A 21,701-nucleotide genomic window follows, 5' to 3' on the forward strand; every position below is an offset into this window, starting at 1 on the left:
TTTTGCATTTTCAGTATTCTTATCCCCCAAAATCAGTATTTTGACCAAAAAATCCGTATTTTTACCATGAGATAAATATGCATGCATAATGGCAAAGCTCGATCACTTCTTACATTATTTTGCGCCCCACACCGTCGCACACGAGACCGAAAGCTTCAGTCTAGATTTTGGTTGTTCCGCTGAACTGCGTTGGCTGACTCACCAATACATAGACTGAAGAATTTGGAGGCCCGTACGTACAGACAACGTATTAGCAGTAACGTTAGATCTAACATTCGACGGAAACCTGTTTTTTCCGATCGTATTTTTGCACATAAAATCATAAAATGTCACATTATGAAAAAGAAATTGCATCCATATTTACGGAAAAATGTATGAAATTCAGAAATATCGTACCTTAGACCGCAGTTACGGCTAATTCGTTTCAAATTATGATCGAAACATCGTCATCTTCGATCCTTCCGTCGGACAACGTAAGTTGCCATCTTGGATGACGTCATCATCTTTACAGACGTATTTACCAGTCGCAAATTATCGCGATTTCAGCCGCTGCTTTGCGCTTGTAAACTACGTGCGTGCGCTCGGAACTTGTCACCCGCATTGATTCGCCAGGATATCGAAAATTCTAATCGGAAAGCCTTGATGAAAGCATAACTCATTGAACGTAGAGGGCAGCAACACACGGAATACCTTTTCTTCTCTAATTTGTTTTTTCCCGTATTTTATCATGAAAAAGCGTACTGCCGTATTTTAAATTGATTTCCGTATGAAATACGGAAAAATCGTACTACTTGGCAGCTCTGATGATGTCATCAGGGACAATTACCTAAATTTAACAATCATTAAGGTATTGGAGTGTTGTGGTATCCACTCTCATACAGTATAACAATCCACATCAAAACCAACATGGATGGTATACAAATTTAATCTTAACTGAGGAATAGTTCATTTTCAGGACATAGAATGTGTGTCTTAAGTCCAAATGTGACTTCCCTCTTAATAAGTAATCACAATTATATGATAATGACTTAATCAGCACATCTTCATGATAGAAAATAGTTTATGGACAAGACAATGCACTGCAGAAGATACCATCTCAAAGTGAATGAAAAATAGTTATTACGGTGCACTTAGAAGTCCATGCTGTGAGATTTAGGAATTTCCAAAATGATTAGAAATAATTCAAAGCTGTTGAGAGTCATAAACAATACACACAGAAATACATATTTGGGACTACACACCAATGTTTGGCCAAAACAATTCAGCTATTGTTTTATCATCATCTCATAATGGAAAGTGAAGAACAATCCTTTGCAGTGGACCAATTTACAAAAATATTCTTTGGACATATGACAAGATTGTGAAAGCCTATAATGATTATTTATCACTTTCCTACAATATTTTTCCTTAAAAAGTAGAATATATTTCAGTCAATACCTTTGTTACAATGGTATGCAGAGCCTGGGCCAGTACCAGGTGGAATACAGTAGGAGACTGTGCCTGAAGGCAGGTCCGGAAGTGTTCTGGAACAGAAGGCCTGAGTCGGTAACAGGCCACAGCACTGTCTATCAGCAGCTCAACGTCTACTTGAGAGCGAAGGGAACGTGTCGGACAGAACAGTTGATTCTATTCATTCAAATAAAAACATTTATATGGCTCTTCATTAATTTGTCAGGATTTACATACTTGCTACAACAAGTATAAAAAGTGGACAGCATGGTAAACAAGGCACATACTGATGGGCAATTCAGAGTTGTCCTTGTATATCTATGCCCTAAACCAAGGCAAATGAAGGCAAGAAGATTATTTGGAATTCTCAAACCTGGAACTGAGCCTGTTTTATCAATCTTTAACCCTTTGGGTGCTGGCCTGCAAATCCAGATAGTTGTCCCTGCGGCGGAGCCGTTTTGGTACGTTGCTGGTATTTGGATCTGTGGCGGTGTTTTCCGAATCAATTGATAATTGCGCCAAACTGATTGTCTTTTCAGGATTTTTAGTATATATATAGATGAAAGATCAGACATTGTTCTTTCTAGAAATAAAGGTTTTGCTTCTCAAATCAACAGAATAGTAAAGAAATTTACGAGGAAAAAGTCATGTTATTTTTTCAAATCTTCGTTTCCCCCCAAGTCAATAGGCACTGTGTACAAAAATGCGTAAGGGCAATAAGCATGCACGGACAGGTCGGGTTCGATTAATACCGCTTTGTTGTCTGCTCTAGTGCTTTTTTCATTGCCTATTATCACGCTACTTATGAATGGTCTCTTTACCTTCTTGTATAGAGATCATTTGCAAAGTGTATGATTATGACGATATTCCATTTTGGGTGAAATCACAGCATACCAAATACTTTTGAGAATGAATAAAAAGGGTGAATATTCCCTTGCAAGTACGATGATGATGATTCAACACTGCGCAATGAAAGTCCCAAACTATTTTGTGACTTTTGGCTTCTGGGCTTTAAGACGGTGGCCTCAATGTTTCACTAAAAATCACCTTTCGTTATCTTCTATTCATAAATTATAGTTTTCTTTGCAGTCTATTTTTTCCACCCAGCGCTGTTGTAATAATAAAAAAAATTGTTCCTGAAGATTGTATACCAGTATTCGATTTGTTTTCCAGTTGCAATATTTTTCAGAATAGTTGACAAAAATGATAACAACAATATGAGAAGAGAGGGATGATGGGGAGGGAAAAAGTTCAGAAGTGCACCAAGATCAGCTCAAAGTACCAAGACATCACTCTTGTACAAGCTTGTCTTTTTTCTGAAAATACAATCAATGAAACCAAGGAGATATCATTCTAGAGTGATATCTCCTTGATGAAACAAATAATAAGACAAAAATGGTGAATAAACGCGAAGCTTATTATGTGACGATATTGCCGAAAAATGTTAGCATATCTATCAGAACAACAATATGGATCCAAATGGATCTGAAGAACAAATCATGTGATCAGGCCTTGTGTGCGCGCGTTCTTGCTCGTCACAGAATTAATCCTTCCCGTCTGACTCCAACGAAAAAAATCAGACAAAGTTGAAATGATATCCTATTTTCGTGATTTTTTCCCCACATAGCTGTATATTTTTTTCATTCTGTTATCGAAATAGGTTTATAAAGGAAATAGTGGCAGAGGTTTTAGTACATAACTATTGTGAAAAAGCTGAAAAACTTCATCGAATCAAACCAAACAAATCTCGGCTTCTGTAGAAGCCCGTCGAGCTAAGTGAACGACTCGCTGGGCTTCTGTGGAAGCCCGTCACACCCAAAGGGTAAGTTTCAAACATAGCTATAATAATGGTTATAAGATACTGAATAAAATTTATTGACTCAAAAAGGATCCTTGTGTGTGGCTTCATTTTTGTAGCTTAAGCTCATTTCCATTTCCATTTCCAAACATGCAACTTGTTCATCTTGAACACAATATTTTCAACCTTTGAAGATATCTTATTGCTTCTTAAAATGTACTTCCATATATCATGTGTGAGTACTAATTCTCTGCACTTGTCTGTAATGATTTAATGTTCCTCATGTACGTACATTGAGATCTGCCAGCATCTTGAGCACCCAATCATAGAGGGCATTCCCCTCGGAGTTCTGCAGGTAAGATGCAGCCTTACAAAGCTTGACACAAGCTACCACAGCCCACTCCATCTGTTGTCTGTTGCTACTGCCGGGGGATTCTAGCCACCGACGTAAGGAGTCCAGTAACTGCTTCTTCTGCATTTGCTTAGGGGATAGGTTGGAGTGATTGGAATGGAGGATTTCAGCTAATGGACCCTGAAAAGAGAGAGAAAAGACAAGTGTAAATTTCTATATCACTTATCAAACATATTTTTATACAAGATAAAAAGTTGAGATATACAGTTTTGTTCAGCATGATCCTGTTACTGCCAGATCGATTGAAAAAGACCAACTGCAGCACTGGTGATTATGATGATGCACAGCATTTGTATAGCTCCATATATCTGTCAAAGACATTCAAAGGCGCATTGGAGGAGCTAGCCAAGAAGGGCACACACACAGAACTGTGTCCCGCAGGTCTCTCCTCCTGATAACTGGTTGGGGAATGCAGGTGGACCACTACACCTGGGTTTCCCCCTACTCTTATTCAAATAGTGCAGTGGGTTCTTAACGTGCAAAGGTAGTGATTCTCCTCTTCTCGGGGCCTCCATTTAACGTCCTATCCGAGGGATGGAGTGTTTTCCACTGTAACATAGCCTGCATCTATGAAACAGGGGAGAGACGTTTACACACAACGCACTGGCTTCAGTCATCCGCCCGGGGTGTACTCGAACCCACGATCTTTGGTTGGACGGGCAGATGCTTTACCGACTGAGCCAACTTCGCTCTCTGGTCAGGCTATTAACTTTAGCCTATTAATAGAGGCACCAAGTTAATGAATACATTAATCAAAATTGTACCTTTATTTTGAAAGGTAAATAAAACAATGGAAATGGCTCATACACATTTGGGGTGCACAGCTTAAATGAAATAAGTCATGCAATGTAGCAGTGTAGTGTTAACCTTTTTAACTCACAAAACCTAGTGCCTGTTGCATAAAAGTTATTATTTTTGTATTTTTACCATCAGTGGTAACTACATAGCAATTCTAATTGGCCATTATTGTGAACTTCCTTTACATGCTTGTAGATAGTTCTAAGGGTAATGAAGTCTTTCTTACAACATTGACAGCTATAAACATCCTTTATTCTCTTAATAACAAAAAGATTGTGGACCGGAATCCGAAAATCTTGGAAATCAATGAGGTCCTCAACATCCGATTCCTCCGACGGGATATTGGACACAAGTCTTCTTTCCATCACAAAAAATTTGTTGTTATGGCCCTAACATCATCGGACCTAAAGTTAATAGCCTGACCGCTGACCCTATTAATGTATTCATTAACTTGGTGCCTCTTCTGAAAAGATGTTGACATTAATTCTTGGGGGATATCCTTCCCAGACTGGGGTTCAGACTCCCTTCAGAACTAGCATCCTTTGGCAACATTGGTTCCATGTTCACTACTCATTTTTCTAAAGCTGTTGGGTAGCTGTGAGATTTGTCAAATCTAAATGAAACCATGTCTTCCATTTCCAAGCATTTCACACGTGAATGATGCAAATGTTAGGAGGTAATGCACATTAGAGATCTCTTTATCAAATAGACTTACTGGACACAAGACTAGCAGCATGACCTGTAGAAGAAGCATTGAGCTCTTTCGTTTGGTGGATTCCTGTTGGCTTTCAGCAAGATCAAAGAGTTTCTCACAGCACTCGGCACAATGATGAGGGGTTAGTCCTAGACGGGAATTCACACCTGTATGAAACGTTTGAAAGAGTAATTAAAGGGAATTTATTTCTGTATCTATTTCATTCATTTTCTTGAAAATATCAAATAAAAAGAACTGACTATGAACAACAAAATAAAGAAAGTTACAGTTTGCATTGGTAGTTTGCATACATACAGAATGTACAATACAAAAAAATCATGATGAATTTCAACAAACAAATCAGAATATTTCATTTCAAATAAGTGAATTTATTTATCATGTTGATGGGTGAAAATATGGCTGTTCATATTGATATATATATATATATATATATATATATATATATATATATATATATACTGAAAGGAATTTATAATATCGCTAATGACAAATACAAAAATAGGCCTGTAAATATATTTTAAAAATATGACACTAACAGCATCTCTGGGCAATTTGAGTTACACAAAAAAATGTTTTTTTTGTGTGTGTAGTTTATATCCCAGAATTCCCCCTAAAACTCCAGAAGCAATCAAAATGAATGAACAACTTGCCAAATTTTCATTTGACAGCCCCCCCCCCCAAAAAAGGTTTGTTTTTCTTGATTTACTTCAAAGGATTGTTGTGAGCTTGGGTCATACTTAAAATCAATTCTTTCCTTACATATCATTACATTCACAATAAATGATTATTAGCTTACCATCACTGTCTCTGTGTTGATATCTTTGAAGTTGCATGAATTCTACTGGGTAGTTGTCCATCCAATTCCAGATTGCCTGGATAATATTAAAGCGATTAAATAACATAGAACAGAGAGGCTTCTCAGAAACAGATGAGGATTTAAAAAAAAAGTGCATTCTCTTACTTAATGTATCAAAGTAGTAAGTCATATGGCTGTGGGAAAAAAATAATTAACCATTCATTTTATTACTTTTTATTTTATTCTTACTTTCTTCTATGCTACTGTTGTTTTCCTGATGATCACTTCTGAAAAACATTGTGGTACAAACAAATACCTTATTACAACATTTACATGAATAATGTAAGGCTTGTAAAAAACAGGAAGTATTTAAATACATGTATTGCAAAGAAATAGGTAGAGTTTGTGACCCATTACATATGTAATGGCTGAGAATCTGATTTATCTCACAAGAACATGTTCCAGTCATTGATAATGACATCAATATTAGTGGATTCCGGAAAATTATTAGTAATGGATAGATGCAGTTAGAGTTAACATGCAGCAAAGGTGCAGCACTTTCTGCAGACACCTCCATACTACCACAATGAAGCTAAACAGGGTCTGTGACTCCTCTGTCCTGAAATGAACCCTTATTATTTATTCTTATGTTCTACTTAAGTATATGTATAGGTAGAAAGTAAGAGATGACCCATGAATTTACCTTCTCTAGGCTTTGTGCTAACACCGTCATGGCATTTCTCTTCAAAGAGTGGAACTTACTGATGATTTCTGGAGAGAAAGAAAGACAGTTTTTGCATTATCTGACATGAATGAATGACTGCCTGACTGACTGAATGACTGGAATGAATGACTGAAACAAATTTGTTTTGATCAGTATCATCAACTGCTTGACTGATTTCTCACTGCATAAAATTTCAAAGAATGAGCAATAAATCATGGCACTTGTCATACATTATTCTTGTGTCGAACCTATAGGACAAAGCACAAATATGCCTACTTTCCCCTAATGACTTCTCAGTTTACTGCCTCTTTCATAAAATGGATGATAGGAATAAATAATATCTTTCATAAAAAGAGGTTTTTAATGATATCAACATTGTTGCAATAGAATTGTAGCATAAAATAGGCAGTATGTTTCACGAAAAAGGGCCCTTAAAGTACATTTTTTATTACATAATATGAATAAATAAAAGAAAATATATCCTTACCATTGAGTAGTCTTGTAAGTCTAGCACAGTCAACATTGATGTGTTGTATCAGCTCTATATCACTCTCATCACATGTTTCATCACTGGATTTGCTCAATGCATCGAGTCTACATACATAAGAGAGAAAAAAATCATATAAAACAATTGGTTAAATAAATAACAAATAAGCAAATATTTAGTATTACTATACAAACAAATAAAATCAATCAAAAATATATAACTTCCCCTATTATGGTTCAGTATACCACTGGCATGTTATCAAATTAAACAAAATCAATAATAAACAACATTTGAAACAAATACTTAAAGAATAAATAAAACTAAAGCAAAGCGATTGCTTTATCTCCTGTATAAGATTCATTAAAAGGTCCCTTTTTTATAGAAACAAAAACAGAAAAAAATATATACATGTATGTCATAAAAGGTACATGTTTGGCATTTTACAAATATACATGCAGTACATGTATGCCATGAATTGTGAGAGGGTTAAAAATATACAAAAAAATTTTTTTTCTTTGTCAAAAATCATGGACGTATTTTGTTTTGTAATTTCTATTGTAATACACAGTATCATTGTGAACCCTGAAATCAAATAATCAAAAATTAGCAACAGAAGTCTGGTGCTATAGAAATCTATCAAACCCTAGATGTAATGAACAACTTCATACACAGCATAATTAGAACAAAGAATGCTCTTGATGAAAATGTTTACAATATAAGAGGAAGTATAAATCTATGAGATCATCTCTTACGCATCTTTCAATTTTCCATGCAGGCCACTAGATTGGAAAGATTTATAAATAACCTGATGCCTTAAAAGAAAGCACTCTTTCCTTCCCATGCATCAACAAACCACTTCCGTCAAAAGCCCATACAATGGTTTTTACAACACAATTTAGAGGCATTTATCTGTTCATTCTCTAAACTGAATTCCATGCCTGCATAATTGACAAGATTCACGTACATGCCAATAAGCAAAGTACTGTGTGTATCTTTTCCCCCTTGAATTGTGAAATAAAGATGGTTTCTGTGTACATGATGTTTAGAATACAATTGAAAAACACATATGAAAACATTATTTCACATATTAAAAAAAAAAGATTTAAATTTATCATGCGGACAAATTAGGTGGTCTGTCATTATTCTCACCGTCATGATCATGCAGATCAATATGATCTTCATGATGACAACGAAATGTTCATTATGGATGGAATACTTGTGAAAGACGGGAGATGATAAAGCACTGTGAAAAAGGTCGCTTTAATATATGGCAATACTTGTGATATGAAAAAAAGTAATTATAATCTGTTTTATCTTGCTAAATTTTAACTTTTATACCTTTAATTGTCATAAAGGATCATGTACGAGGTGGTAAAAAGAAAAAAAATTAAAAAAAAACCCATCTTGTTTACCCCAGGACTCAAACCTGCGCCCCCGAAAACGCAAGTCAAGTGTGTTATCCATTCAGCCACGATATTCCCCATAGTAATTATATTTTCCTATAGAGATTACACGTAAGCAAATTTGAGAATTACAAATCCAATTTTGCAAGCGAAAAACGGGCATGATCTCTGATCGAAAAATGAAGGCAACACTTCCGAAAGCTAAGAATCTCAGCTAAAACATACTAAAAGCTCAGGGATAACTAACAAGAAGAAATGGAGATATAGCTCACGAAATAGAGGAATGTAGAATCTAGTTTTTGAGAAAAAGTCATGTACCATAGAGATTACATGCAAAATGAGGAAAAATGACATGCCTCTTTTCATCACTGTTTTACGCCATGACGAGTTTCTCACAATGAAAATTCATGTTAACTGACGAGAAAGAGTACATTCTCAACTACAACCAAACACAATCTGGGCGAAAAATGATCAATATTTATGGAATTATAATCACATTTGCATAAATTTGATAACATCATTTTTGAAAAAAAATTAAATTTTCAGTTTAGGCGCAATTTTGATGTCATGATCAAATTGAGGGACAATGGTGACATGAAATCAAATCTACAAACTCATACTCTATCGATATATGAAATAAAATTGGGGGTCAACGGACTATTAAAAGAGCTACAGTGAATTTTCAATAGGCATGTTTTTGCCCATATATGGCCTATAGTGAGAGCTCGCACACGTGCTGCAAACTTCAACGGGTGTTAATTTTGTTATTAATGGTCATAGAAGGTTGATCATGGTATCAAATTGCTCAGAATTATATTATCAAGGCAATGATATAAAAAAAAAAATGGTGTTTCTGCTTTGCGTTAATGCGTTACGCGCGCGCATACTTTGCGCACGCAAATTTTTGAAATGCTTTAAATGACCTGAGACGTACCCAAAAAATTTTATAGGCCATTTTGATGATTTTTTTAGCTTTGACGCACGCGTCATGACCTTTACATGACCTTTGATGACATTGACAGATGACCTTTGACCTAAAGTTTATTTGATGTAAATATGGTTGATTATTGATGATCTGTTATGTTGAAATGATCAAATTAAGAATTTTACAAAATGGCGTAGTAAAGTTTATTTGACAAAAATGACCTAAAGTTTATTCGATGTAAATATGGTTGATTATTGATGATCTGTTATGTTGAAATGATCAAATTAAGAATTTTACAAAATGGCGCGTAGATGACGTCATCCTGACCAGATGACCTTGAAAAGCTTAGTATGCCATCTCTATGATAGACTCTATATATGACAGAAAAATCAGCGAAATTGATGTAGCCAATTCCGAGAAAACTTGGCGACAAACATAAGTGATAAGAATAAATAAAGAAATAAAAGAAAATTCTGACGAAATCAAGAGGTGATCTGTCATAAACAGACCACCTAAAAAGGTTTAAACCATTCAATTTGATGATAGTATTGAGGAGGAGGAGGATCATTGTCATCATCATGACCATTGCCATGATACTTATCATCACTAGCAGCATCAACATCAACAGGCTTTTATAATTATCATCATCAACATCATCATTGTCACCGTTATCACCATCATCCTATTTATCATTACAACATTCATATTTCTTATCACTTTATCATCATGATCATAATAATTCCATGGGGGAGGGGGTAGGGGTTTTCCCTATTCTCCCTTCTAAACAACATCCCTCCCCCCCCTGAAAAGGGTTTCATACTGTACAAAATTGAACAAATCTATACTTCAACACTTTAATGCTTCACATCCTGGGGCCTGTTTCATAAAGAGTTACAACTGTTGTAACTTTGCCATTATGACAACTACCATGGTAACCTTGATTATGATTGGCTGCTGAGCCCTGTTGCCATGGCGATTGCCATTATCAAAAAGTTACAACAGTTGTAAGTCCTTTATGAAATGGGCCCCAGATCTAGGTCCACAAATACACTGTACATGTACAGTAAGTGGACTTGTCCGTTATCATAATCAAAAACTATAATATAAGAGAGTACACATCATTCTCAAAGGACATGTGTGTGGGCAACTGATCATCACAATTCCAAATTCTAAGAGAACTGACATCGCTCTAACGTGTACATCCGAAAAACTGTCATGATATTCTCATAAAATCATCATCATCAGTCATTAGTTCCTTCCTGTGATTAAATGAAAGCTTCCCAAATCAACCATGGGCTCTGTCTCCATCAGCCCAAGTTTGCTCAAGCTCAATAAAAAAAAAAAAACCTCATCTGAATCAGCCCAAGCAGGGAAATGCTCACTCGAGCATGGGATATGAATTTAGCATACATGTAAATGTACATGGTTAGGTAATTTCGAGTTCGGTGTGGACCTTTCGTTGTTGATATTGGTTCAAATTTTATGTCAGCATAGCATCTAACTCAATATGAAGTTTAACCCCCTGAAGAATGGCACTAGGTTTTAAGCTACACCATGCATCCATAATGTGATTTGAATCAGTTTTGTATTTTCAAAAAGCTCTGTTTTGAAGCTAGAGGGGAGAGGCAGTTTTGAATTGTTCTTCTAATACTAACACCAGAACAGACACGAATTTGAAATACTCAATGTATGTGTACGAAGCGGGTGCACCACTCCACGTGTTATGGCATGTGTGTTTCTACCATGAATGAACTGACCTGGACAAAAGCAGAGTGCACCTTCACTTGAGAAATAGCAGTCACGTATTCATTATTTAAAAAGCCTATGCTGACTTCAATTGGATATGTACACGAATGAAGAAACACACAATATTGCATGCGAATAACTCATTTATAATTTACATAATTTTCCTGGATCTGGATCAAACATGTTGAAGAGAAAATATTATTGTGGTAACTTTGTCATTTAACAGTATTAAATGAGCAATCACTGCTGGAGATTGAAGCAGCAAACAGATTGTTCAGGGGGTGTGTGGCTCCCATAGCCAGATGAGAGTGACATCATACATGTAAACCCCAACCAAGATTAGGTGTTCAATCACAATTAAAGAATCATGAAAGTTTCAAGTGAACATTGAACTTAAATTAACTGTAACTTTTATGTGCATGATTAGCAGGATAAATTGAGCTTATGGTAACAGGCCTACAGTGTGGAGCACCCCCAAAAGCCCTCTAAGAATATCATTCTGCTCCTAAAAGTGGACGATCAAGTCTCCATCACCAGGAAGACCCAAATATATATCTAAACATGATGTTGCTAAAGCTGTTTCTGAGACCTTGTTCGCAATGTTAATCTGCTTCCCTCCCATTCATTGTTAATGAGCATCTCATTATCTGTCCTCCAAATCCAGACATGTACACTTTAGTCAAAGGGAGATCGCATTTAATTTACAATAAATTGTAGGGCCGTTTTAGATCCCTACAATGTAAATCAATACTAAGTCTTGCAATTAATTACCAATTTTCAATTGAATGTTAGTCTGTATCTTGCAACAAAAGTGGACTTGCCCCCATTAAACGTAAATGGCAGTTGTGGAAACAATATGTAAATAATTCAATAAATGAACATGCACCATGTGTTTCTTTAAAGTGTTATGCATCTATGAAAAGTGTATACACCAAAGTGCCAAATTTAATGGAAAATGTGTATTACTGCTGAGATTTTGACAAAATATTCTAGCCAATAGCAATACACTCCCACACATGCATGCTTATCTACTTATCTTTGTTGATAATCATGTGATCATTTTTTCAGCTTATTTCACAGAGCAAGATTTATGAACCAGATCAACACTTTTAGGATACGACAAGTATCCATGATTTTTAAAGACCCACTCATCATGACACCATAGTTTGCTGCAGATACAGTTTAATACTAAGCTTTAGAATTTCTCCATCACTTTTCAATCGAATTTGTAATTAATTAAAAAAGAAGATTCTTGCAACATTCCAAACACAAAATTATTACATGCAGTGTGAGTTGTCATACCCATCTCGATGGAGATGTATTTAAAAGTAGAACCAAGGCAACGACCTTGGGGTATACGATATGAGACAAGAACACTTCAAATGAGAGAAGCCTTAGTTTCAGTTTCCTTCTTCAAATGCACTCTGCTCAGCAATACTTCTATTAGTTTGATTGATTGATTTCATTGCTTTTTTAATACTTATGGGGCCTTTCTTATCACAGCATCAAAGGTGAATAGAACTATGATAACGGGGGTACAATAAACAGGACACTTGACACGAGGAGAAGTAGTTCTTGTTTCTCTCCTTTCAGTTTCTTAATTCAACAAATATTCTTTCCTATAAAATAAATGGAAAACACATCATGCTGTCTTCAAAATTTTCTTTCAAACATAATTTGTCAAGTGATTGCTGTGTATACTATCCAAAGGACCCTTTATCAAAAAGCTTAGAAACTGATCGACTTGACCTGTACAACTGATTACACATAATGATAAATGCAGTCACTCGCAGCAAAAAAATCAGTCTGAAAACCAATAGCTTTGCTTCGTGTAATGGGGCCAGTTTCCAATATATTCATCAATTGTGAGTAATCATACTATGAAATCAAGCTGGTGCAGAGAGGAAGTATTGGATTTCATAATAAATATCAGTATCCATTGAAAGTATCATATTGCTGCATATATATTAGCAATTTGATCTTGATGCTTGTCATTATTTCCTTCCTCCTCTGGGTGAATTGTTTTCAAAACAACTTAAATTTCTGTAATCTGTATATTATGAATTTTTACATACTGTTTTTAAAAAATGCACCACATTCGTAAGAAATACTGTATGTGTATGATATAATGTTAGAGGGTCCATTAAGATAACAAATGTATTCAATTCATTGACAGTGTATGTAGTACACACTCAGTTTGTAGATCTCTTTAATGTTTCAATAAAATATCATCACCATCACTGTGATAGCATCTTCATCACTACAATCATCAACATCATCATCATCACCACCACCACCACCAACATAATCATCCTAATTCATCACTATCCCTATCATCATCATCATCATCATCATGATCATCACCACCATCATCATCACTATCATATTCATCAAGAGCTACCTACCTCGCTGATATCCTACTGAACACTGCATTGAAGTTGTTCAGACTCAGTGCAAACAGGACTCTAGAAGCAGATGTTCTAAGTTGGTGCGTAAGAGGGTTCTCAGAGATAACGTTCAGCAGCTGACAGATTTCCGGCAGAAGAGATTTGACCAACATGGTCTCGTCGGAACGAGACGTGTCTTTGGGTTGCTACAGGTTTGATCATAATTGATTTTAAAATACAATGACATTATATGAATCACAAAATTATAAATGAATCTGACCAGCATGACCTAGTCTATGAATTTCTTTGTGTTGCTACATGTTTGATAAGAATAGATGTCAAAAATTCAAAATGCAATTGTGAATAAGAAGTGTTATGAAAGGATTTGACCAGTATAATTTGTCTGAATGTAACATGTCTTTGATAAGAATTTACAAAAATTACAACAAAATGTTCTATTAACTGCACAATACATAAACATGGATATATTTAAGAAAATGCAGAAGGAACTAGACCAGTATTGTCTTGTCTGAATGTATTATGAATATTTTAATGAAAATGTAGGTTCGATTACAAAGGATGCACTACAGTATTTCATTCTTTAAACCTTTAAGGTGTGATTGGAATTGATCATAATTTTTGTTCAACAAAAGCTTAATAATGACAAAGAAGGGTAGGAATTTGTTACACAGACAATAAGGAAAATCAATATTACCATAACATAATGTGTTGCATGGAAGAGCTGGTTATCATTTGGAATAATGCATTTGAAATTTAATGTCACATTCCTGATCTACGAAACAATGTCAAACTTAAAAATAAATGGTAACTTCCTATTATACGGGTCTTCCCTTCACACATTTACTGATGTCCTAATCTAGATGAAATTCTGCAATTTTAGTTTCATTTCCTACACATACCATGACATTTTGTGGTAGGTAGATGTGGTCTTTAGATGATCACTTCATAAAAGAAAGCAACCATGTACAGAAGGTGTATTCTGACTATAGAATCTAATGATGACTAAAAATCTGACAATGTGATGATTAGTTTCTTTTTCCTCTTGACTTAAGTGTGTTGTTTTGTTATATCTACTTGCATAATGGTAACATGATGTACCACTGAACAATTGGGGAATTTCCAGTAGCCCAAGTTTCACTTTGCAAAACTAGAGTGTAAACATATTTATTTATTGAATGATTCTCTCCAATGCCAGGAATACAATAATTAATCAATGACAGAATTACTGATAATAAGTTTCATTACTTCCTGCATTGGCAATAACTTCAACAAGCAATTAAAGAAATGAACTTGATGCGACACCCATAAATCTAGTTTTCAAATATCAGTTTATGATATTCACAGACTGCAATGTCAATATTAGAATTTTTGAAGTGTCTAATATACCCGTAGGATCAATTACTGACATTGCCGCCAAAAGGATCATTGGCCATCAAACAATCACAGAATGATGGATTAAATACATGTGTGGGGGGGGTATTTTATCCTCAAGTTTTACTGGTTCTATCTATTCTTTTTCATAACTTTGCATTTTTCTCTCTCATGAATGGTGTAACCATAAAATAATGAGGGTAATGGTTTTGTGTTATCTAGTACTCAAAAGAAGGAAAGAGGGAATGGGAAAGGGAGTGTAGGATGGAAGGTGGTAGAGGATAAGAAACACCGAAGGCCCGTACACAGAGCTTGGCATAGGGCTGATATTTGCTCTAAATTACATTGATCTTTAAATGCGATCAAACAAACAAATCAACAGTCTGATCAATGACTATGCTTTGTGTTACGGTCCCTTGGTATAATTGTAAGAGAAGACTTACAGCTGAGAGACATTTCTCTAGAGTGTCTAAAATGATGAGCTGAGACTGAAAAAGACTTTTCTCTTGATCTGGATTCAGCCCCTTCTGTAAATTCAAAAGTATTAAACAGGATGAAAAAAAAACCATTGAATCAATTTCAACAGTGTTTTGCATTACTTCTAATGATAAAAAAATAATAAACAAATAATTAACAAATTATAAACAAATATAACAATTTCACCTCACAATAACTACTAGAATTATCGAATTAACTTTAACAATTGAACAAATTAGCCTAATAAAATTATAGCTTGTTCTTTGGTTGCTATGAAGTAATTATGATTACATGTATGAATACAACTTGCTTTTATACCAACAGTATGATGAGAAATTTAAAGGGGAATGAAACCTTTGGAACAAATAGGCTTGTGTAGAAACAGAAAAATCAAAGAATAAGAATAAAGAAAGTTTGAGAAAAATCGGACAAATAATGAGAAAGTTATGAGCATTTGAATATTGCAATCACTAATGCTATGGAGATAGCAAATTGGCAATGCGACAAAGATGTGTGATGTCACTTGTGAACAACTCTCCCCATTACTTTAGTATATATTTCACTTGAATTGCCTCTTTTATCACATCTATCCATAAATCATACTGTTCTTTCTACATGAGGGCATGTAATACATATTTTTTAAGAATGCATCATGGATAAAGAGTTTGTATCATCATAAGAAAAAGCAAAAAGAGACATTTTTAGGGTATTTTATAGTCCACCAAAGGGAAAGTTGTTCATCAGTGACATCACACATCCTTGTCGCATTGCCAATGTGAGGATCTCCATAGCATTAGTGATTGCAATATTCAAATGCTCATAACTTTCTCACTATTTGTCCGATTTTTCTCAAACTTTCTTTATTCTCATTCTTTGATTTTTCTGTTTCTACACAAGCCTATTTGTTCCAAAGGTTTCATTCCCCTTTAATAGTCATAAATGTCCATTTATTGTATTTTTACTGTACAAATATGATGATTCATAACTTTAAAATCAGGTAAAAATCTAATTCGTAAAGTGTGATGTGGCCTGAAATCATGCTGCATCAGAACATAGGACATCTATAACTAGGGTCTGATGAAGCTTGCAGCATTGCAGGCATAATTTAGCCCTAAATATTTTTCTTCATTGTGTAAAAAGAATGGGGCTTTTATCGCAAGAAAGGAATATGTACATGTATACACACGCAGTTTGAATGTCTGAATGTTAATATAGAGGTATATTTTAATACTTACAGTAGATGCAAGGTTCTTGAGAATAGTTGCAAGGCCGCTGATGACCTGAGAGAACAGATTCTTGCTGACTCTGATCAAACATTCTTTGTTGCGTTCCAAGTCCTGTCTGGCATGACTAGCCTGACCACCTGGACGCCCTGGAAGCTGTAGAGATAAACATACAGGACAGGGGTTTTAAAAATTTAAGCTGTCAAAAACATGGTCCATGTGCAGTTATGTGTTTGAGACTCATGACATTTGAATGAGTGTACTGTCGACTTTTGTTTGCAGTCATCATTAGAGAAATTGTACATATACAGCTACATGTACATAGAGACAAGGTATATCCACATTACACACATTCTTCCACAAACATGTGATAGAAACCAATAGTATGTACAGTGAGCTGCAATCCTAGACCTCTAAACTACAAATTTACACTTGACCTGTATGCTTTTTTTAGTGTGCACAGCGAAGAACATGTACATATTCCTAAATTTACAAATTGTGAATTAATATCACAGGAAAACCGTTGCACAATACACATGCATATAAATGAACTACATGTTGGCCTATGCCTATACCTTTCACCTACTTCATCCCCCCTCCCCAATTAAAATTGTGGTACATACCTGTACATGTATCCCCTATCAGTGCAAGTTATACAGGTCTATACATGTATGAAGGTTGCATTTTCTTTTGGATAAAATCAAATACTCTCATATGGATCCCTGATATAGACTAGAGTCAACTATCATTTAATAGCTCTTTCAGAGCTTTCAGAGGTTTACAGAAAATGAGCAGAAAAATTTGCATCCTTATGATCATAATTATTCTGAGGTCCCTTGGGAAGGACCTGAAGCTGTCAGTCTTCTAGTTGCTTGCTTTATAGAACTCATAAGCATTCTTACCAATGGAAATATCACCAACAAAACCAATTGGCTTTGTATTATTACAATTCTCACCCTATTTGTTGTCATAGAAAAAACCCACATATGAATAGCAAAAAAATGAGACTGAATATCAATACATGAATACATATAAAGTAGATTATCTGTGTTTACTGTTCATTTGTCAATGTCTAAAATACCTCCTATACTAAGAGATTGTCATGTACGGCACATGCAATGCACCTTTTTTCACCACAGCAGGTGCAACGTCCGGAGGGGGGGGGGGGAGTGGGGGCCAGTCAAATGTATTGCTGTACATGTACACACGCGTGGCCAAATTATCTTCAAACACCCCCTAAACAAGTTTTTCTCTGGGTGCAAAATAACCCCCTAAACAAGTTTTTTGTGGGCTTCTTTTACACATTTTGGCCCCTTATACAGGTTGTCGCCAGAATAGGACCCCAGGGAAACAGCTTGGGGAAAAAAACTACCCTAATCAAGCACGTTTGGCTAGTCTTTAAAAAAAAGCTTTGGAAAAAAACAGACCCAAAATATGTCTGACCCTGCGACTACCCCTTTTATTGAAAATCAGTGTTTTTGATACCCTTAACGCATTAGCAGCCCGCATCCAAAACTGAAAAACACAATTTTTTAGTCACACATGTGTACAGAAATATATTTGTCTGCACCCCCCCCCCCCTGGGCTGATAGTCTTCATGATCCAAACATGTTTCTACAGTATGTACCGTAAGTAACGGTGTATTAACCGCACCCGTGTATTAACCGCACCCCCAACTTTGGACTAAAAAAAAAAAAAAAAAAAAAATCTTCTCACATTTACATGCATATTTGAGGTACGGAGAAACAAAATCTAAGCTTTTAAGATTTCAAAGTATCCAAAGAGATTACCGGTATGCAGAAATATGCTGTTCTTGATCAATTCATCTACAAATGTTAGAAAGAAAGAACGGTCCCGCCAATATTGGCAACTTACACACTCGCTCACCTCACAGTCACAGTCTACACACACAGCACTGCCATTACATTGCAAACTACGATACAGTACAGGCAAGTCATGCCAGTACATCTTATCAAATTATGATCTGTCTTTCCCAGCGTAGGAGGAAGAAACATTCACATTTCTTGCATCACAATCTCACAATCACTTTCAGAAATTTGATGTCTTAGCATGAATTTTGGATACGGGATTATAGGAAGGTTTAAGAAACAAAGAAATTGACATTTTTTCCAGTTGTTTTTTACGGCTTCGTGCCGTCTCTCTCGTGCGTGGTTTACATGGTATCTTATGAAAAGCAAACAGGAAAGAAAAAAACAAGCTGGCGCGAAACGGGACTTTGAATAGCGCCAGCTTAAGTCGCACTGTGACCACATTACAACGCAATCTCTAAGCTCACTCAACTCTCGCTCAGCGGTGACAAAATATTACCGAGTATGCTTGGCGTCTCTTTTAAATTAGTCAGGGAACTTCACTACTTTGAATCGAGAATAAAGTCAAAATTAGTGTCATGAAAGTGAGTGCGTTTGTTATGGACACCATTTAAGTAATATTGCAATAATCGCTTCCCATTACCCGCGGCTCATACCCCTCTAAACGACATTGCCTGGGCGGCTACGCCCGGCCACTCGATGTGTTGTGAACTGGCAGACATCGTACATGTACGGGAGGGGTTACGGCGGGCTGGCTCAGACCCGTCACCGTGTATAAACCGCACCCCCGACTTTTGCTTCTACCCCGCCGAGAAAAAGGTGCGGTTAATACACCGTTACTTACGGTATTCTACAGTATTCTACTGTATGTGATGTAAATTGTAAAACAAGAGATTTCCCAATATAAAACTTGTCAATTTTGGTTTATATGGTTTGTTTAATATGGTAGATCGCAATTAAAATGATTTAGATTTGGTCAGGTACATAAGTCCTTTGTCCTACCAATAATTTTCCTGATTGGGAAGGTGTGAATGAGCTCATGTGTACTGGTGAGGTGAAAGAGTTCATTGACCTACATGTACATGCAGCTTGTGATCATGGCTCAAATTCCTGGCATAATACAGCTGCAATAAAGGTATTCCATTGATGTGGCTTTCCGGCTCCCACAGGGGGTAAAACAGTTGTGCTGTATTGTCATGAAGCACCCCTCTCTATCTCTCTCTCTCCCCCATAGCATCATCATCCCCAAGGCCAGGCAAAGGGAAGTGTGCTATTTATGTTCTTTCAGTCAAGCTCAATGAAACGGCATGCGATCAAGTTCACACAGTCATACCGCAACCCATGCAATAATGAGAGCTCTATGAATTCAAACATCAGTCACCAAAATATGACAGACCTGAATTTCATTTATTTACACAAAAAAAATTAGTTTCATGTGTAACATAAGACCGATAACAATTGAACAATATTAAGGGAAAAAAACAATTCCGATCTGAAAGACCATATTAAAGCTCATTACGTGTCCATGCATACTACTGAATAAAATAGAGGCCTTTTAGATGTGCTGCGGACTGACTGCACACTGTTACATATGCAAAGTACAGATGAAAATTATTTGCGCATATCATGTTAACAGGCATACAACAATTGCACTTTCAAAGTGCAAAATGTATGCAGCATCACCATCTACACAAATATCACTATCAAAATTGTACAGTATATGATAAATTTCCTCCCTAAATGATTATTTAATTAGTGTTCAAAGTATTTATCAAAATTATTTTAGTACATGAAAGTGGCAATGGTATGTGTACACACACTTGTACAAACACTTATGAATTGAAGTGTATGCTTTCAACAAGCCATTGAAAATGATACTATACACTCTGCTTGTTCACGTAAAATAGAACCAGAACATACATGTACATGTAGTCATGTACATATATTTCGCAAGAACAAGCAGGGGTGTAACGATTTTATCTCTTTTAGTGTAGGCTTATCCTTATATTATTGCAGAATAAGGGAAATCAATAGAATACATGTACATGTAGAACTAAAAATAAATGCAAAACCCTACATTTTGAGAGTGATATTGTAAGAAGTGTTTCCTGACATGACAATGAATCAGTAAAAAGGATGCGTGTTTTGCCATTAAAATTGATGCGCAAATACATGTGGTAGTGCGCAGCGAGTTGCTTGAATACGCACGTTCATGTAAATACGGCCTCATTTTACGTGGTTGAAAGCAGCACTGGGCATGGGCATAATAAAACATTAAACAATGTTCAGCTAAACAGCAAACAGGTAAAACAGGCTCATATTACGAGTTTGATTTTTGTGATCCAGTAAAATAGGTACAAAAACAAACACATCGACCAATCCGATTACAGAATTCTTGAGAAATATGGCCCACAAAGAGAGAAATGTAAATATCAGTAATTACTGTAGATGTGTATGTATGCAAGATGAAGTGCACACAATAAAATTGGCAAAATCTGCATTTTAATGATATTCACTGTGACAATGAATGTTTATGAGAGGGATGCAATACCATCAAGTCTAATATTATCAAGCGAGCAAAATGTTGGAACATGCATGTGGGTGGAATACAGAGCGGAAATGGGTCACAGAGGACAATACGTGACATTTGCCGGATGTTTACACAAATGCTAACGACTGTCAACTGACAGGCTCTGTGGCAAATGTACAGTCCAAGGAAGGGAAGGTATAGGGGGTGATATGTGGAGATTGGAAATGGGAAGGGGGGATGGGTTTATTGGAGTGAGATTGAGGAGACTGAAATGATGGCAAGAGACGGGCAAATGGAGATCAATAGTTGGTAGGGGGAGGGAGATTAAGGAGACAACTAGCACATCAATGATGTGGAGCTCATCCGGCATCTTGCAACAAATTTTAACACAATTTTAATTTCAGCCCAGTTGACACTGTAGTGAATTATATTGGTGACATAAAATGAGGATATAAAATTGAAATTGATGAAGAAATGACATAGAAGCACTTTTTGGTGATCTATGAATAAATTTCATATGAATTAAGTATTAATAATTATCTAGTCAAGGTTTCTTAAATCTGTGTAGAACCTTGGTGAACCTTATGTAGCTCTCAGATGGAACAAAAAT

At 35.8% G+C, this 21,701-nt stretch overlaps 1 protein-coding gene across 2 annotated transcripts in view; it reads right to left on the reverse strand.

Moving 5' to 3' along the window:
- LOC121408157 (neurofibromin-like) overlaps nt 1-21,701 on the reverse strand; it is an 83,492-nt gene that overhangs the window by 51,429 nt on the left and 10,362 nt on the right. For both annotated transcript variants that reach the window (XM_041599504.1, XM_041599503.1), the window contains exons 2-10: nt 16,745-16,888; nt 15,476-15,559; nt 13,659-13,846; nt 7,180-7,286; nt 6,672-6,739; nt 5,969-6,044; nt 5,173-5,318; nt 3,540-3,779; nt 1,438-1,626 (exon numbers count right to left, since the gene is read on the reverse strand). In XM_041599504.1, the coding sequence (XP_041455438.1) occupies nt 1,438-1,626; nt 3,540-3,779; nt 5,173-5,318; nt 5,969-6,044; nt 6,672-6,739; nt 7,180-7,286; nt 13,659-13,846; nt 15,476-15,559; nt 16,745-16,888 (1,242 nt within the window). The remainder of the gene's footprint in view (nt 1-1,437; nt 1,627-3,539; nt 3,780-5,172; nt 5,319-5,968; nt 6,045-6,671; nt 6,740-7,179; nt 7,287-13,658; nt 13,847-15,475; nt 15,560-16,744; nt 16,889-21,701) is intronic.

This window comes from Lytechinus variegatus, chromosome 2 (assembly GCF_018143015.1).
Source record: "Lytechinus variegatus isolate NC3 chromosome 2, Lvar_3.0, whole genome shotgun sequence".
Lineage (NCBI taxonomy): Eukaryota > Metazoa > Echinodermata > Echinoidea > Temnopleuroida > Toxopneustidae > Lytechinus > Lytechinus variegatus.